Source organism: Urocampus carinirostris, chromosome 11 (assembly GCF_059441175.1).
Source record: "Urocampus carinirostris isolate Australia breed hairy pipefish chromosome 11, RoL_Ucar_1.0, whole genome shotgun sequence".
Lineage (NCBI taxonomy): Eukaryota > Metazoa > Chordata > Actinopteri > Syngnathiformes > Syngnathidae > Urocampus > Urocampus carinirostris.
In genome coordinates, this window is record NC_142359.1 from 5,503,701 (window position 1) to 5,520,963 (window position 17,263).

Consider the following 17,263-nt stretch of genomic DNA (forward strand, 5'->3'; position numbering starts at 1 on the left):
TATTTTTCTTTCTCTGTCTCTTTCTTTTTCATTTTGTCTTTTATTTTTTATCTCTCTCTCTCTTTTCTCTCTTTCTCTATGTCTGTCTCTCCCTTTCTTTCGTTCTTTCGTTCTTTCTTTCTTTCTTTCTTTCTTTCTTTCTCTGTATCTTTCTTTTTCATTTTGTCTTTTATTTTTTATCTCTCTCTCTCTTTTCTCTCTTTCTCTATCTCTGTCCCTCCCTTTCTTTCGTTCTTTCTTTCTTTCTTTCTTTCTTTCTTTCTTTCTTTCTTTCTTTCTTTCTTCATTCTCCCTCCCTCTCTGTTCCTTTACTTTCTGTTTTTCTCTCTTTCTTTCCCGTTTTCTTTCTGTCTTTTTGTCCTTCTCCCTCTCACTCTCTCTCTCTTGTTCTCTTTCTCTCTTTAATGTACTAATATACCAATATAATATACTTGTATCATCAATAAATGCAACGTCCCAATGATTGGTTAGTCAGGATGATACCACCCTAAAAACGCCCGATCATGGAAAGCTAAGCAGGGTCTGGCCTGGTTAGTACACGGAAGGGAATACTAGGTCATTTGGCGCACGCTCCACTGAGACAGCACTGACTTTACTGTACAGTTGGTTAAATTGAATATAGAATTTCAAAATATCTGAGTCTTACCCTGTGCATGCACTCAATGAACACCATACCAAAGCTCTGTTTCACTCCTGTCTCCTGTCTTGCCATGGTTCACCCGACCTGGACTTGGATGCCCGCCCGCCTGCCTGCCTGCCCGCCTGCCTGCCCGCCTGCCTGCCCGCCTGCCTTCCTTTGTGTGTTTCCATATACCGCACCACCCCCACCGCCTCCACCTCCACTCCGATCCGTAGGCTATGAGAAATCTCAGAGCTTGAACAACCTAGCAGCCATGAGCGCCAACGCCCTGAGGTTGTCCCCCGTCAGCTCCCCCTACGGATCACCCTGCCCGCTCCGGCGTTCCCGTTCCCCTATTCCCTCCATCCTGTGAGACGTTCGACCCGGCCTCAATTTCGTTCCCCCGCCTTCACCCGCTCCGTGTCCGGTCACTAGCGGAACCGCGATAAAAGAATATAACACCACTTTTTACCATGCTGATTTGTTGCTGTGCAAACTGGCAAGGTTCTAAGCCCGATTTGTCATTTGATCCTATCCTTTTAAATGAAGATAGAAACCCGGCTAGCACGGCGGCGCGGTGGTTAGCGCCTGTGCGGCACAGTTCATGTCATGGGAACCTGTCGTGGGTTCAAATCCAGCTCCAGACATCCTGTGCGGAGTTTGTATGTTCTCCCCGTGCTTGCGTGGGTTTCCTCCGGGCACTCCGGTTTCCTCCCACATTCCAAAGACATGCATTTCAGGTGAATTGGACGGTCCAAATTGTCCCTAGGTGTGAATGAGCGAATGAGTTGTCTGTCCCTGTGTGCCCTGCGATTGGCTGGCAACCAGTTCAGGGTGTCCCCCTGCCCACTGCCCGGAGATGGCTGGGATGGGCTCCAGCCCCCCCGCGACCCTAATGAGGATAAGCGGTACGGATGATGAGATGAGATGAGATGAGAAACCCGGCAATGCTAATCTGATAACAGGGTTGGGTAGGGTTACTTTATCTTGATTACTTTTGGATTACTCCAATAGCAAATATGCTAATAAAAGACAAAAGAAACTCAATAGGAATAAAATGATGACTCACAACACGAGATCAAAGCCAGGAGAGAAAGCTTACCACGTGTCGTGAGTCATCATTTTACTCCTATTTAGTTTCTTTTGTCTTTTATGAGCATATTTGGTATGGGAGTAATCCAAAAGTCATTGAAAGTAATCCAGTTAAAGTAACCCTACCCAACTCTGTGTTGCAAACCTGTAGCAGAAACTGGTCTGGGTGCGCTTGGTTATCATCCTTCTGTGTCCCTTCAAGTTCCACTTCCGATTGGACAGTGTCATATTGCAATAAAAACTGACAGCTTTCGAAGTAGTAGCCCTCAATTTCATCGTAGATATGTGTGTGATCAGGGGGATGAGATGTTGCTCTACTTCAGGGGTGTCAAAGTCATTTTAACTGGGGGGCCACACCATAGAACAAACATTCTGGATTAGTGGATTAAAGAGAAAGAAAAAGAGAGATAAAGAAATAAGAGAAAGAGGGAGGGAAAACAAGAGAGGGCGGGACAAAGAAAGAAAAAGAGAGAGAGGGAGAGAACGTAAGAAACAAAAGATAAATAGTCATGAGGGAGAGGAAAAGAAAGAGGAGAGGAAGAAAGAAATCAAAAGAGAAAAAGAAAGACAGAAGGAGAGAAAAGAGAAAAGAAAGCGCCAAGGGTAGGAAGAGAGAAAGAGAAAAGAGGGAAAAGGAAAAAAGGAAGATAGAGCAAAATAAGTTAAAAAGACACCGAGAGAGAAAGAGACAAAGAGCAACAAAGGAAGAGACACAGAGAGTGAAAGAGACAGAGTGGGAGAAAAGGGGTGGAAAAGAAAGAGAGAGAGACAGAGAGCATGAGAAACAATAGAGATAAAAAGAGAAGTTGTGAGAGAGGGGGAAAAGAAAGGGAGAGGAAGAAAGAAATCCAAAGAGAAATAGAAGGACAGAAGGAGAGAAAAGAGAAAAGAAAGCGCCAAGGGTATGACGAGAGAAAGAGAAAAGAGAGAAAAAGAAAAAAGGAAGTTAGAGCAAAAGAGGATAAAAGACACAGAGAGAGAAAGAGACAAAGTGGGAGAAAAGGGGTGGAAAAGAAAGAGAGAGAGAGAGACAGAGAAAGAGAGAGAAACAAAAGAGATAAAAAGAGAAGTCGTGAGAGAGGGGGGAAAAGAAAGGGAGAGGAAGAAAGAAATCCAAAGAGAAATAGAAAGACAGAAGGAGGGAAAAGAGAAAAGAAAGCGCCAAGGGTATGAAGAGAGAAAGAGAAAAGAGAGAAACGGAAAAAAGAAGGTTAGAGCAAAAGAGGTTAGAAGAAACAGAGAGAGATAGAGACAAAGAGCAACAAAGGAAGAGAAAAAGAGAGACACAGAGAGTGAGAGAGACAGAGGGGGAGAAAAGGGGTGTAAAAGAAAGAGAGAGAGAGAGAGAGAGAGCATGATAAACAATACAGATAAAAAGAGAGGTTGTGAGAGAGGGGGAAAAGAAAGAAATCCAAAGAGAAATAGAAAGACAGATGGAGAGAAAAGAGAAAAGAAAGCGCCACGGGTATGAAGAGAGAAAGAGAAAAGAGAGAAAAGGAAAAGAGAAATAGAAAGACAGATGGAGAGAAAAGAGAAAAGAAAGCGCCACGGGTATGAAGAGAGAAAGAGAAAAGAGAGAAAAGGAAAAAAGGAAGTTAGAGCAAAAGAGGATAAAAGACACAAAGAGAGAAAGAGACAAAGAGCAACAAAGGAAGAGAAAAAAAGAGACACAGAGAGTGAAAGAGACAGAGTGGAAGAAAAGGGTGGAAAAGAAAGAGAGAGAGAGAAATAAATACAAGTACAGTGTCTTTGTTCGAGGCACCTGGCTTTGGCAACATCAAGTTGACATATTTCAACCTGCAGCTTGTTTTTCTCTTGCGCTTCTCTGAGTGTTGTCTCGCGGGCCGGATTCAATCCCTTAGCGGGCCTGATCTGGACCGCGGGCCGCCTTTTTTGACACCTGTTTCTCCACTTCCATACCGAGAAGAGAAAGATGTGCTTCCATTAGAAGAAAAAACAAAAACCATCAAGCTAATTCGGTCATTCAAGCAAGCATCCGTCCCACCAGCTCATGTTTTTGCATGTACTCCACTTTGTCCACCATTGTTGCTGGGTGTTAGGACCTCACCAGGCTCACCGTGAAATGATCATATATGTGCCGCCACGTGAGTCAAAAGGAATTACTGGACACATGCTTTATGCTAGCTCGCACAGGGATCTGCAGTACTTGGCTAGGACCTGCAGAGGCACTGTTGAGTCCGCCTTGATAAAAAAAAAATAAATCGATTCTGTTACTTTTTTATAGTTGATTATAATTATGTTTACTGTTTCTTACCAAGTGACAACTTTATGTCTATCGTGAAAACCATTTTTTGTCCTCACTTTGTCCCGTACCAGAACAGTAAACGGGAAGTAGAACCCAATCGCGTAACGTTACTCACAGTTTATTGGGGAGAAGAGGAATGAGCGCACACTCGATCCGGGGTCGTGGAAGTAGATTGATCGGTAGGAGGAAGTGGTCAAAATCAAACAGATCGGGGCGAGAACAAAACAGGAGCAAAAACACGGGCAAAAACGGGGATTCACGGGGCTTGGCAAAACAAGGGTAAAAAGACAGGAAAAAACGGGGATTCACGAGACAGCGTTTAAGTAGTCAGGGAGCAATCTGTCAACGCGTTTCAGCTGGTGTCCATGGGCGGGGCCAATCGGGCGCCCTGGCAACCGTGACAGAATGAAATGAAATGATCTGCATTTCTATATTGCTTTTCAAGTCAATGACTTCCCAAAGCGCTTTACAGTGCGCTTCACATTTCCCAATAGCGGGCTTGTATTGCAGCCATGTAAGACGCTAACCTGCTTATTGGGGGTATTAGGGGTTCAGTGTCTTACCCAAGGACACTTCGACATGTAACACGGACGAGCCGGGATTCGAACTGGGATCCCTTGATCCCAAGACGAGCTCTCTACCTCCTGAGCTACTGCCGCCCCAAAACCTGAACCTGGCGCCAAAACGGCAGGGACCAATTGGGCGCCATGGCAACCGTGACACTCTTAATAAAATCTAATAACCTTACCAAAGACTCTTCCATTAAATAAAAAATGTGAAAAGAAATAAATCAAATTGACATTGCATTAGTCCTAAAGATCAAGTGCAATTGCACCTCCACTACACTAGGAAGCAGTGGCGCTCTGGTTGGCTTTAATTTGTTTGCATTTAACCTTCACACTATGACTATGAAGCCTAGATGCGAAGTGGAGCGGACCCTGAAGTGACCCCATGTACAAGGAGACAGACTTCTTGGGGGACGCGGGTAGGATTTCTTCTTCCGAGGGGGCCGGGACAGCATTGCGTTAGACTAAAATCCAGGCATTTGTGTTTTTACCAAATATTGATTTGATATTGAGTGAATTTCCAGCCTTGTGCGTAGAATGGAGAAATCAAGTCAAGTCTAATTTATTTATATAGCCCTTAATCACAAAAATGTCTCAAAGGACTGCACAGGATGACAATGACACAATGACCTGATCTTAAACCAACATGCGGGCAAGGAACAACTCAAAACCTCAACTGAGGAAAAAGAGAAACCTTGAGAAAGGACCTCACAAGTGGTATTCCCCTTCCAGGATGACCATGGTGAATTACATTTAGCATTACAGTACACCAACATAGTAAACACTAGGTAACATGTTGAAAATTTGTCCGGAAAGTGCATGACAGCAGCCTGTAAACTAGTCCAGAAAGTCTATGACAGCCACGAAGCAGCTTCCCATCTCTGCCAGCTGGTCCATGCAGGCGTTCACATGCTTCAGGTCAATTGCTGGTCCGCTGATGAAGTAATAAAATATTGCCATTATCAAAAAATGTTAGCATGAAGAAGTTAGCATTTAGCCGTTAGCATTACTTTTTAGCATGTATCCATTAGCAGAACTCATTAACATAAGTCCATTAGCATAATTTGTAAATATGAAGTTGTTAAAATATTGCCATTACCAAGCTTCCCATCTCTGCCAGCTGGTCCATGCAGGCGTTCACATGCTTCAGGTCAATTGCTGGTCCGCTGATGAAGTAATAAAATATTGCCATTATCAAAAAATGTTAGCATGAAGAAGTTAGCATTTAGCCGTTAGCATTACTTTTTAGCATGTATCCATTAGCAGAACTCATTAACATAAGTCCATTAGCATAATTTGTAAATATGAAGTTGTTAAAATATTGCCATTACCAAGCTTCCCATCTCTGCCAGCTGGTCCATGCAGGCGTTCACATGCTTCAGGTCAATTGCTAGTCCGCTGATGAAGTAATAAAATATTGCCATTATCAAAAAATGTTAGCATGAAGAAGTTAGCATTTAGCCGTTAGCATTACTTTTTAGCATGTATCCATTAGCAGAACTCATTAACATGAGTCCATTAGCATAATTTGTAAATATGAAGTTGTTAAAATATTGCCGTTACCAAAATTTTTTAGCACGAAGAAGTTAGCATTGCCGACAGTGTTCACAGGTAGCTTGCGCTAATACTTGGGCTGGGAGAATCTCAAAACCCATTATTCTGGATGGGGACTTTTTTTGGTCTCCGGGGCCCCGTCAAGGACAACTACATTGCTCTGTGCTTACAGCACTTGGCAATGTAGTCGTGCCTTGCTGGAGCAATCACAACTAATTACAGTACACCAACATAGTAAACACTAGGTAACATGTTGAAAATTTGTCCGGAAAGTGCATGACAGCAGCGAAGCCCCCAGCCTGTAAACTAGTCCAGAAAGTCTATGACGGCCACGACGCAGCTTCCCATCTCTGCCAGCTGGTCCATGCAGGCGTTCACATGCATCAGGTCAAACGCTGGTCCGCTGACTCATCTCAAATGGTCCTTCTCCTTCGTATCACCACCAGGCAGGCAGTCGGAAAAAGACAGGACAATACAGAATATCAGGTTGGCATCAATCATAAGCTTTGGAATAGAAGTGTGTCTTAAGCCTTGATTTAAAAACTTCCATTGAGGTTGCAGATCTTATCTCCGGAGGCAGGGCGTTCCATAGCACCGGGGCCCGAGGGAAATCAAATCAGAGAGATAAGAGGGTGCAAGTCCGTGCAAACATTCATATGTTAATAAGAGAACCTTAAAGTCACATCTTAAGTGGACTGGGAGCCAGTGCAAGTTGGCCAATACAGGAGTAATATGCAAGAAATCCGCTGTTCCTTTTCACACGTCGGCGCATATATGCACATGCAAGTTGTGTCGACTGTATGTTTGTGGTTGTTCACTCTTAGATAACTGCAAAGAGATGGTGTTTACTGGTTTCACCCAAGTTGAGAGTGGCGTTCTCTCTTAAAGGCTTTGGGGAAGCAGCGCAGAAAGGTAATCCTCTGCACGGCCATAACAGAACCGAGCGTTTTTGCGCCATGCACTCAAAGATGGAGGTCGTTCAATAATCCTAGGCGACAAACCGAAATCTATATGCTTTTTCTTCCATGTTTCTAAAATATTTAAGAATTCTACTTTGGGATAATGTTGCTGTGTTCATAGAGCTTCGTTTTGGGTGATTTGAGATTTTTAATGATTTTATTACAACACTATCTGTATATATAATAATAATAATAATAATAATAATTTCCTTTGTATTGTCATTCTTTGTAACAATGTACACAGAACGAAATGTCGATACACCTGACCCGTTGTAGCGAGCCGATGCAGCCGCAGCCAACAGAGGGCGCCGCCATTTTACCAATGTTATAAGTCTTAGGTATATAAACAAATACCTACAATGTGTTTATTTATTTATGCATTTTTGTCATTTATTTAGTTTGGCATTTATTTTGTCGTGTATTTTGTCAGGTATTTTGTTTTTGTCGTGTACTTCATCGTTTATTTGTTTATTTTGTCATGTATTTCAGCGTGTATTGTCTTGTGTATTCTGTTTTGTATTTTGTCATTTTTTGGTGTATGTTTTAAGTCATGTGTTTAGTTGTGTATTTTGATGTTTAACACTAAAAGAATACGTAGTGCCAAAAAGCCAAAAAAAAAACAACAAAATACAGGACAACCACATAGCTAGATAAACAAAATAAAAATACACGACAAAATACACGATAGAATACATGACAGAATAAATACTGAGATGAGTAAATGACAAAATGCATGGAAGAAATAAATAACGAAGTCAATAAATGACAAAATAAACACAAAAATACATGCCAAAATACATGACGAGTAAACAAACAGATACATAACACTATACGTGACAGAATACAAAACAAAAATACGTGACAGAATAAATGACTATATAAACGACAAAATAGAAATAAAAATGACAAAATACACAAAAGAATACATGGCTAAGGAATTAAGTAAATCACAAAATGCATGTTCATAAATGAAAAACAAAATCAATAAATACACGTCGAAATACACGACAAAATACACAACAAAAATACAAAATACACAACGGATGCATGGCAAAATAAATACGAAAATCAATAAATGACAAAATACACAAGACAATACACACTGAAACACGTGACAACATAAAAAAACAAATAAACAACAAAACACACGACAAAATACATGACTAAAAAATAAAAGACAAAATACACAGCAGAAAACATGGCAAAATAAACAAATAAATATCAAAATAAACAACTGAATACATGACATAAAACACACACCAAAAAATGACAAAATAAACAACCGAATACACAACACAATACACGCTGAAAGACATGACAAAATAAACAAATAAATATACAACGAAATACGCGTCAAAATAAATGATTAAATAAACAACAACAGAAATACTTGACAAAATACATGACAAAATACATGACTAAAAAAATAAAAGACAAATAACACTACGGAATACATGGCAAAATAAACAAATACCAAAATACACAACTAAGTACATGACATAAAACATACACAAAAAAATGACAAAATACACAACAGAATACACAAGACAATACACGCTGAAATACATGACAAAATAAACAAATAAACAACGAAATACACGACAAAATACATGATTTAAAAAGTAAAAGACAAAATACACTACAGAATACATGGCAAAATAAACAAATATCAAAATACACAACTAAGTACATGACATAAAACACACACAAAAAGTGACAAAATACACAACAGAATACACAAGACAATACACGCCGAAAGACATGACAAAATAAACCAACAAATAAACAACAAAATACGCGTCAAAATAAATGGTTAAATAAACAAAAACAAAAATACTTGACAAAATACACGACAAAATCCATGATTTTAAAAGTAAAAGAGAAAATACACAACAGAATACATGGCAAAATAAATACCGAAATACACGACAAAATAAATGATTAAATAAACAAAAACAAAAATAATTGACCAAATACACTACAAAATACATGACTAAAAATATAAAAGACAAAATACACTAGAGAATACATGGCAAAATTAACTAATAAATAAATACACAACTAAATACATGACATAAAACATACACCAAAAAATGACAAAATACACAGCAGAATACACAAGACAATACACGTTGAAATACATGACAAAATAAACAAATAAACAACGAAATACGCGAGAAAATAAATGATTAAATAAACAAACAACAAAAATACTTGATAAAATACACGAATAAATACATGACTAAAAAATTTAAAGACAAAATACACTACAGAATATACAAGACAATACACGCTGAAATACATGACGAAACAAACAAATAAACAACGAAATACGCGTCAAAATAAATGATTAAATAAACAACCACAAAAATACTTGACAAAATACTTGACAAAATACATGACTTAAATATAAAAGACAAAATATACCAGAGAATACATTACAAAATAAACAAATAACTAAATAACAAAATACACTATAAAATACTTGACTAAAAAACTAAAAGACTAAATACACTAGAGAAGACATTACAAAATAAACAAATAAATAACAAAATACACAACTAAATAAATGACATAAAACACACACCAAAAAAATGAGAAAATACACAACAGAATACACAAGACAATACACACTAAAATACATGACAAAATAAACAAATAAACAACGAAATACGCGAGAAAATAAATGATTAAATAAACAAACAACAAAAATACTTGACAAAATACACAACAAAATACATGATTTAAAAAGTAAAAGACAAAATACACTACAGAATACATGGCAAAGTAAACAAATAAATACCAAAATACACAACTGAATACATGATATAAAACACACACCAAAAAATGACAAAATACACAACAGAATACACACTGAAATACATGACAAAGTAAACAAACAAACAACGAAATACGCGACGAAATAAATGATTAAATAAACAAACAACAAAAATACTTGACAAAATACACGACAAAATACATGACTAAAAAAGTAAGACAAAATACACTACAGAGTACATGACAAAATAAACAAATAAATACCAAAATACACAACTGAATACATGACATAAAACATACACCAAAAAATGACAAAATACACAAGGGAATACACACTGAAATACATGACAAAATAAACAAATAAACAACGAAATATGCGAGGAAATAAATGATTAAATAAACAAACAACAAAAATACTTGACAAAATACACGACAAAATACATGATTTAAAAAGTAAAAGACAAAATACACTACAGAATACATGGCAAAATACACACCAAAAAATGACAAAAATACACAAGAGAATACACGATATGCGATATAGTAAATGATTAAATAAACAAACAACAAAAATACTTGACAAAATACACAACAAAAGAAATACCAGACTAAATAAATGACAAAAATGCATAGATAAATAAATACATTGAAGGTATTTGTGTATTTATACACGTATTTCTCCATATGGCAGGATTAACAGATAAGGGCTCTTTCAGAATAATACGTATACTCAAAACATTGAAGTACTCATCAATACTCATATGAAATACCCTAAATCTTAAACTAGAAACTCAGAGTACATGCAAATAATGCTCATTTCGTCCATTTTTCGGCTGCACGACCGGCACGTTCCTTGGCATTCTTTGCCCGTCGGGTTGCCTAGCAACTGGCTCGCAGTCCATGCTTTTCCCATAGAAGAAAAATCTAAAAACAGGGGTTCGTACGGGTGCTTGAAATCCTCGAAAATGCTCGAATTTGAACGTTATTTTCAACTTTTCGGAATTTCGGGTAAAGTGATTGAAAATGCTTGAGATTGTTGCGGTGTTTCTTGGGAGTCTGACTCTATAGACCGCACAATAATTGGAGATTTTATTTTCTAAAAAGTACGTGAAAACGACGGCGACACGCCTACTCTGGTGGCTTGTCATTATGACGTTGCCGTATGAAGCGTCACCGCCCCCTACTGGTCGCACCCAAGAGGACAGCTCTATTTAGAAAACCGGCTCGCATACGCTCCCTCAGATTTTTTTTCATTTTTTTATTGATACAGTATCAATCATAAATTATTTTGAAATTCGTAATTTCATACGATTTGCAGGGGATTCCCGAAAAACGCATGAAATATAAATAAAATTCAGAGATCTACAAAAAAAGTGGAGAACACAAACAATCTTTAACTATTTGTGCACTGAACCGAACAACAACACAAAAAAACCTAAAAATGCGAAAAAAAAATAAAATCTTTATTTAGAATTCTATTTGAACCAAATTAGACAAAAAATCCCTGAAAAATGTGCATAAAATATCAAATAAATCAGTAGAACAAAAAGCAAAAGATCAACAGTCTCTAAGAAAGAAAAATTGTATTGTAATATTAAAATTAGTCAAAATTTGGCTGATTTTTTTGCTTTTCATACATAAACTACTGTCTTTAGTTTTGTTTTCCATATTCAACTTAATTATTAGCCTATAGAGCAGGGGTGTCAAACTCATTTTAACTCGGGGGCCACACGATAGAACAAAAATTCTGTTGGGGGCCGGACTAGTAGATTAAAGAGAAGGGAAGAGAAAAGAAAGAAAGAGAGAGAATAAGAAAGAGAAAAAGAAATTAAAAAAAAGAGAAAAAGAAAAAGATAGAGAAAGAGAGGAAGAAAGAAGAGAAAGAAAGAAGAGAATGAAAGAAGAGAAAGAAAGAAAAGAAAGAAAGAAGAGAAAGAAAAAGGAGAAAGAAAGAAGATAAAGAAGATAAAGAAAAGAAAAAAGAGAAAGAAAAGAAAGAAGAGAAAGAAAGAAGAGAAAGAAGAGAGAGAAAAAAAAACAAAGAGAAAGAAAGAAGAGAAAGAAAGTGGAGAAAGAAAGAAGAGAGAGAAGAGAAAGAGAGAAAGAAAGAAGAGAAAGAAAGAGAAAGAAGAGAAAGAAGAGAAAGAAAAGAAGAGAAAGAAAGAAAGAAAGAAAAAAAAGAATGAAAGAAGAGAAAGAAAGTAGAGAAAGAAAGAAGAGAGAGAAGAGAAAGAGAGAAAGAAAGAAGAGAAAGAAAGAGAAAGAAGAGAAAGAAGAGAAAGAAAAGAAGAGAAAGAAAGAAAGAAAGAAAGAAAAGAATGAAAGAAGAGAAAGAAAGAAAAGAAAGAAAGAGGAGAAAGAAAAAGGAGAAAGAAAGAAGATAAAGAAGATAAACAAAAGAAAAAAGAGAAAGAAAAGAAAGAAGAGAAAGAAAGAAGCGAAAGAAGAGAAGGAAAAGAAAAAACAAAGAACAAGAAAGAAGAGAAAGAAAGAAGAGAAAGAAGAGAAAGAGAGAAAGAAAGAAGAGAAAGAAAGAGAAAGAAGAGAAAGAAGAGAAAGAAAAGAAGAGAAAGAAAGAAGAGAAAGAAAGAAAAGAAAGAAAAGAAAGAAAAGAAAGAAAAGAAAGAAAAGAAAGAAAAGAAAGAAGAGAAAGAAAAGAAAGAAGAGAAAGAAAGAAGAGAAAGGAAGAGAGAGAGAAATAAATACAAGTACAGTGCCTTTGTGAGAGGCACCTGGCTTTGTCAACATCATGTTGACATATTTCAACCTGCAGCTTGTTTTTCTCTTGCGCTTCTCCGAGTCTTGTCCCGCGGGCCGGATTCAATCCCTTAGCGGGCCTGATCTGGCCCGCGGGCCGCCTGTTTGACACCTGTGCTATAGAGAGCCCTTCCTGTGTTGACGTAGCCAAGCAGTGCAAGGATTCTCGAGGCAGAATTCATCTCAGTTTACAGCAACCAATGACACAAACAGATCATAGATAGAAACAGCTCAAAATAGCACAAAGAATGTGCTAGCAGCAAGAGAGCCACTTTATTTTAGTCATCCAAGTCAACAACATAAAACTCAGCACTGGATTTCCACCTTTGAAGGTACTGGAAAAACTAAAACACCGGTACTTGAAAAGTGCTTGAATTTTTCCAGGAAATAGGTTCCTACTGACGCTTGATTTATTGATCACTTCCATCTGAAACACAATGTCATTCTTGTGCATGGATTTAAAAAAAAAGGAAACAGTGTGCATGTTGAGAACTTGTTTGATTGATACTACCATCCCGGTGTATAACAATATGAGGACACTGTTGCAGCGGGAAGATCCCATTCGGAAGCCATCCAGCCCCTCCTACAGGACGGTCAAGGAAGGAGTCGACGGAAAAGACATTAGGAGGCGAGCCGGCTGGGCCCCGGGGGTTCGGGGGCCAACTTTCCACGAGGACCACCACAAGCGTTTGATCCCCCCGGCCGACGGGGTCTGCACTCCCAAGAGACTTGTGTAAATAACAGCGGCAACAGCGCACCCAACCTGTGAAATAAGTGTATTCGTCCAGACACTTTGTTTTTCTTTACCGAGTGCACTGCGTTGCCTGGGTAACGGCCTCCCAACATACTGCCAGGGTTGGGTAGGGTTACTTTAACTGGATTACTAACTTGAATGTCCTTTGTATTATCGATTTCCTTGCCATCTAAATAAATCATAGTTTGTTCAAAATCAAAGCCAGGGTTGGGTAGGGTTACTTGAACTGGATTACTTTCAATGACTTTTGGATGACTCCAATACCAAATATGCTAATACAAGACTAAAGAAACTTAATATGAATAAAATGATGACTCACAACACGTGGTAAGCTTTCTCTCCTGGCTTTGATTTCTTTGATTGCCGGCAAAACGAACATAAAATGCGACAGGAACAAAATGAAAATAAATCCAAACATAATTTTTGCCGTTCCACGTATTCCGTTACTCCCCAAGCCTGCACAAAATTTAGTAATCTTATTGTCTTTTATTAGCATATTTGGTATTGGAGTAATCCAAAAGTCATTGAAAGTAATCAAGTTAAAGTAACCCTACCCAACCCTGCATATTGCTATATTTCAGACTTCGAACTTAAAAAAACTCGAAATATTCCTCACAATCGACACATGTGAGACACAATCGTGGAAAAAAAACCACATTTGTTTAACCTTTTTCATTGTGCTGACCAATTCGAAGTTGCAAAACTATTGGCCCCTTTTGAGTTCAACCTTCGTGTGTGTCTCTATGCGTTTTGAACATTTTGAAACAGAAATATTTACGAAACAACTGTGACAACAAATGCTCTATCGGTTTGGGATCTGGACTTAACCATTGTAACACCTTTATATTGTTGGTTTTGTACCATTCCACTGAGTAGGACCATTTTCCTGTTGAAAGTTGAACTTGTGTCCTTTTCTCAGTTTTCTTGTAGATTCCAACTGATTGTTGGCCAGAATTGCCCTGTTTTTGGCTTCATCCATATTCCGATCGGACTCTGCTGAAGATAAGAAACCCTAAAGTATGATGCTACCACCACCATGTTTGACAGTCAGGATGGTGTTTTCAGGCTGATGTGTAGTGATACTCATACGCTAAACCTTACGCTGTGCATTCAGCCATCCATCCATTATCTGGACCGCTTATCCTCAGTAGGTTTGCGGGGTTGCTGGAGCCTATCCGGGCTATCTTCGGGCAGTGGGCAGGGGACACCCTAAACTGGTTGCCAGCCAGTCGCAAGGCACATAGGGACAGACAATTCGCTCGCTCATTGGCACCTAGGGACAATTTGGACCGGCCAATTAACCTGAAATGCATGTTTTTGAAATGTGGGAGGAAACCGGAGTGCCCGGAGGAAACCCACGCAAGCACGGGAAGAACATGCAAACTCCACACATGAGGTTCGATCTCATGACCCCAGAACTGCGCCGCACACGCGCTAACCACTGCGCCGCCATGCTGCCCTGGATTCAAAATTTTGGTCTCATCTGACCAGAGACCCTTGTTCCACATTATTTGTGTCATGATTACCGATGTGAATCACCTTTGCCCAACTGTCTCGGACTCTTATTGGCTCTCTGTCCCTATTCAAACCCACTCCTATATGTCCCCTTTTGTCAGTCCGTCTGCGAACCTCAGTTAACACTAGGCAAGCCTTTTCGACCCTGACTCCCACCTTTTTTTTGCCCCCGTCTGTCCCCCGGCTTCGACCTGTTTTGTTCCCGGACCACATCTACTCTCCTTTCCCGACCACGTTTTTGCTCTCCTGTCCCGGCTATCGACCTGTTTTTCCGTCCTTGACACCGCCATCGCTCGCTACGGAAGATCCACTTCCGTGTTCGGATCACAGACTGAGTATGAGAGCAACTTGCTTCCTGTGCCTAGCGATCGCCCTTTTTCTTTCCTTTAATAAAACGTGAGAAACGTAACGCAATTGGGTCCTGTTTCCGTTCCGGTCCTGACTGTGTCTCCTATGTGGTTTCTTGAAAATGCCAAACCAGCCTTTTTATGGTATTCTTTCAGAAAGGACTTACTTCTTGTGACTTTTACACAAAAGGCAGTTTTATACAACTAACAGTTCTCTTATGGACAGATTGTCCCACCGCGGGCCCCTTGGTCGCTTCTCTGATTAGTTTTTTTCCTTGTTGGGGCCAAAAGTTTTGAGACCATTATGGAGTAGTTGCATTTAAACTGAAACTTAACGACACAAAGGTGCAATCTGTTTGTCATTGGTAGTCATTTAGTCTGACATTGGGAACTTCTGGAGTCTGTTGGGCTAATATTTTTGCAACGCCTACTTTTGGGGTTTTTTGTTAAAATAACATAATTTTTTTCCTTTCTGATTCTGAAAAAAATATTTTGAGTTTTTTAATTCTAAGTTGAAAGCTTTAAATGTGGCAATATGACAGAAAAGTTTGCAGGGGGGAGGCAAAACCTTTGCCAGGCACTGTATTTGTGACGTAGTCAATTGGAGAAATTCCGACATCATGGTTTTCACTCGATTTACAATCGCTTGGCCTGTGTGTTCATGTACTGTAAATTCCGGACTATAGAGCGCACCTGATTATAAGCCGCACCCACCACATTTTAAGAGGAAAACCGATTTTGTACATACACAAACCGCACCTGTTTATAAGCCGCATGCGCCCACATTTAAACATGTAACACAAACACAAAATTAACCCAAACCCGACTTCAAGTCCCCCGATTGAAACTAAATGTCCTTCATTAAAGTCCACAGTCCAAAAATCACAGCCGGCAAAATGAACGGAAATTGATACCGGTGCTTAAGGTTTGATGCAGACCTGCAGAGTCCGGGTCCCGTTGAAAGTAATCCAAGGAAAAAAGTGTATATTTCCAAAGGTAAGAGTGGGAAAAATATATCAGATGAACACATTAACTCACATAACTCTTTAACCAACTTATTACCCCCTCTTCTTTCCTTGTCTGTCCCTCACCTTTAGCGGTCCCCACTTAAACTCGGCACCCCGCGTTTGTTCCGCCCCTCATTTTTCGTTCACCCGTGCAAAACATATCAGAATAAGTTTCTTAAATAAATACATGACAAAAATATAAGTTGCAAATACATATTATACATGGGTTACACATATTTACAAAGAAAGACGGTACACCGAGAGAGTTTTCAAAGCTTTAATAATAATAATATAACTTTCATCCGGGCAGTTAATGGTTAGAAAAATGACATAAATTGGCCGCATCACTGAATAAGCCGCAGGGTTGAAAGTTAGGGAAAAAAGTAGCGGCTTATAGTCCGGAATTTGCGGTATTCGCGTATGTCAGTGAGTACGTTTTTTTTTCCATTACCCCAAAAAAATTATGAGAAAGTCTTGACTTCAACCCCCGTGTGATTCAAGTGTCATTGTGAAAGTCTCCCACTTGTGCTGCAAATGAACCAAATGATGACTAGCGGATGATTCACCGGCTGAAAATGGATTCTTCCGAATCTCACAAACTGAGTCTGTAAAAAATGTGGAGCAAAATCAACAAAGAGAGACTTCTGGAATAGGTTGTTTTGTAGCGTAGCGATTGACCAATGGTTAAGCCCCGCCGTTGAATGCAATGAGCCACTCACATTGCTCATAGTCACTCAGAGATTCTCTACGAGTATCTCCATTCAAATACAGGGAGTGCAGAATTATTAGGCAAGTTGTATTTTTGAGGATTAATTTTATTATTGAACAACAAGCATGTTCTTAATGAACCCAAAAGTCTCATTAATATCAAAGCTGAATATTTTGGAAGTTGGAGTGGGGCTTTTTTAGTTTTAGCTATTTTAGGAGGATATCTGTGTGTGCAGGTGACTATTACTGTGCATAATTATTAGGCAACTTAACAAAAAACAAATGTATACCCATTTCAATTATTTATTTTCATCAGGGAAACCAATATAACAGCTCAACAT

General features: G+C 38.8%; 1 protein-coding gene across 3 annotated transcripts in view; it reads left to right on the plus strand.

The window, feature by feature from the left end:
- The window catches only part of kcnc2 (potassium voltage-gated channel, Shaw-related subfamily, member 2), a 70,427-nt gene extending 55,158 nt beyond the window's left edge, over window positions 1-15,269 (plus strand). Inside the window, exons 4-5 of one of the 3 annotated variants that reach the window (XM_088348210.1) lie at window positions 6,922-7,009; window positions 13,140-15,269. In XM_088348210.1, coding sequence (XP_088204336.1) covers window positions 6,922-6,983 — 62 coding nt within the window. In that variant the 3' untranslated portion in view covers window positions 6,984-7,009; window positions 13,140-15,269. Of the gene's footprint in view, window positions 1-855; window positions 1,643-6,921; window positions 7,010-13,139 lie in introns of those variants that run through there. The other 2 variants (XM_088348209.1, XM_088348208.1) reach the window with 2 other exon arrangements.
- Window positions 15,270-17,263: the final 1,994 nt, after the last annotated feature.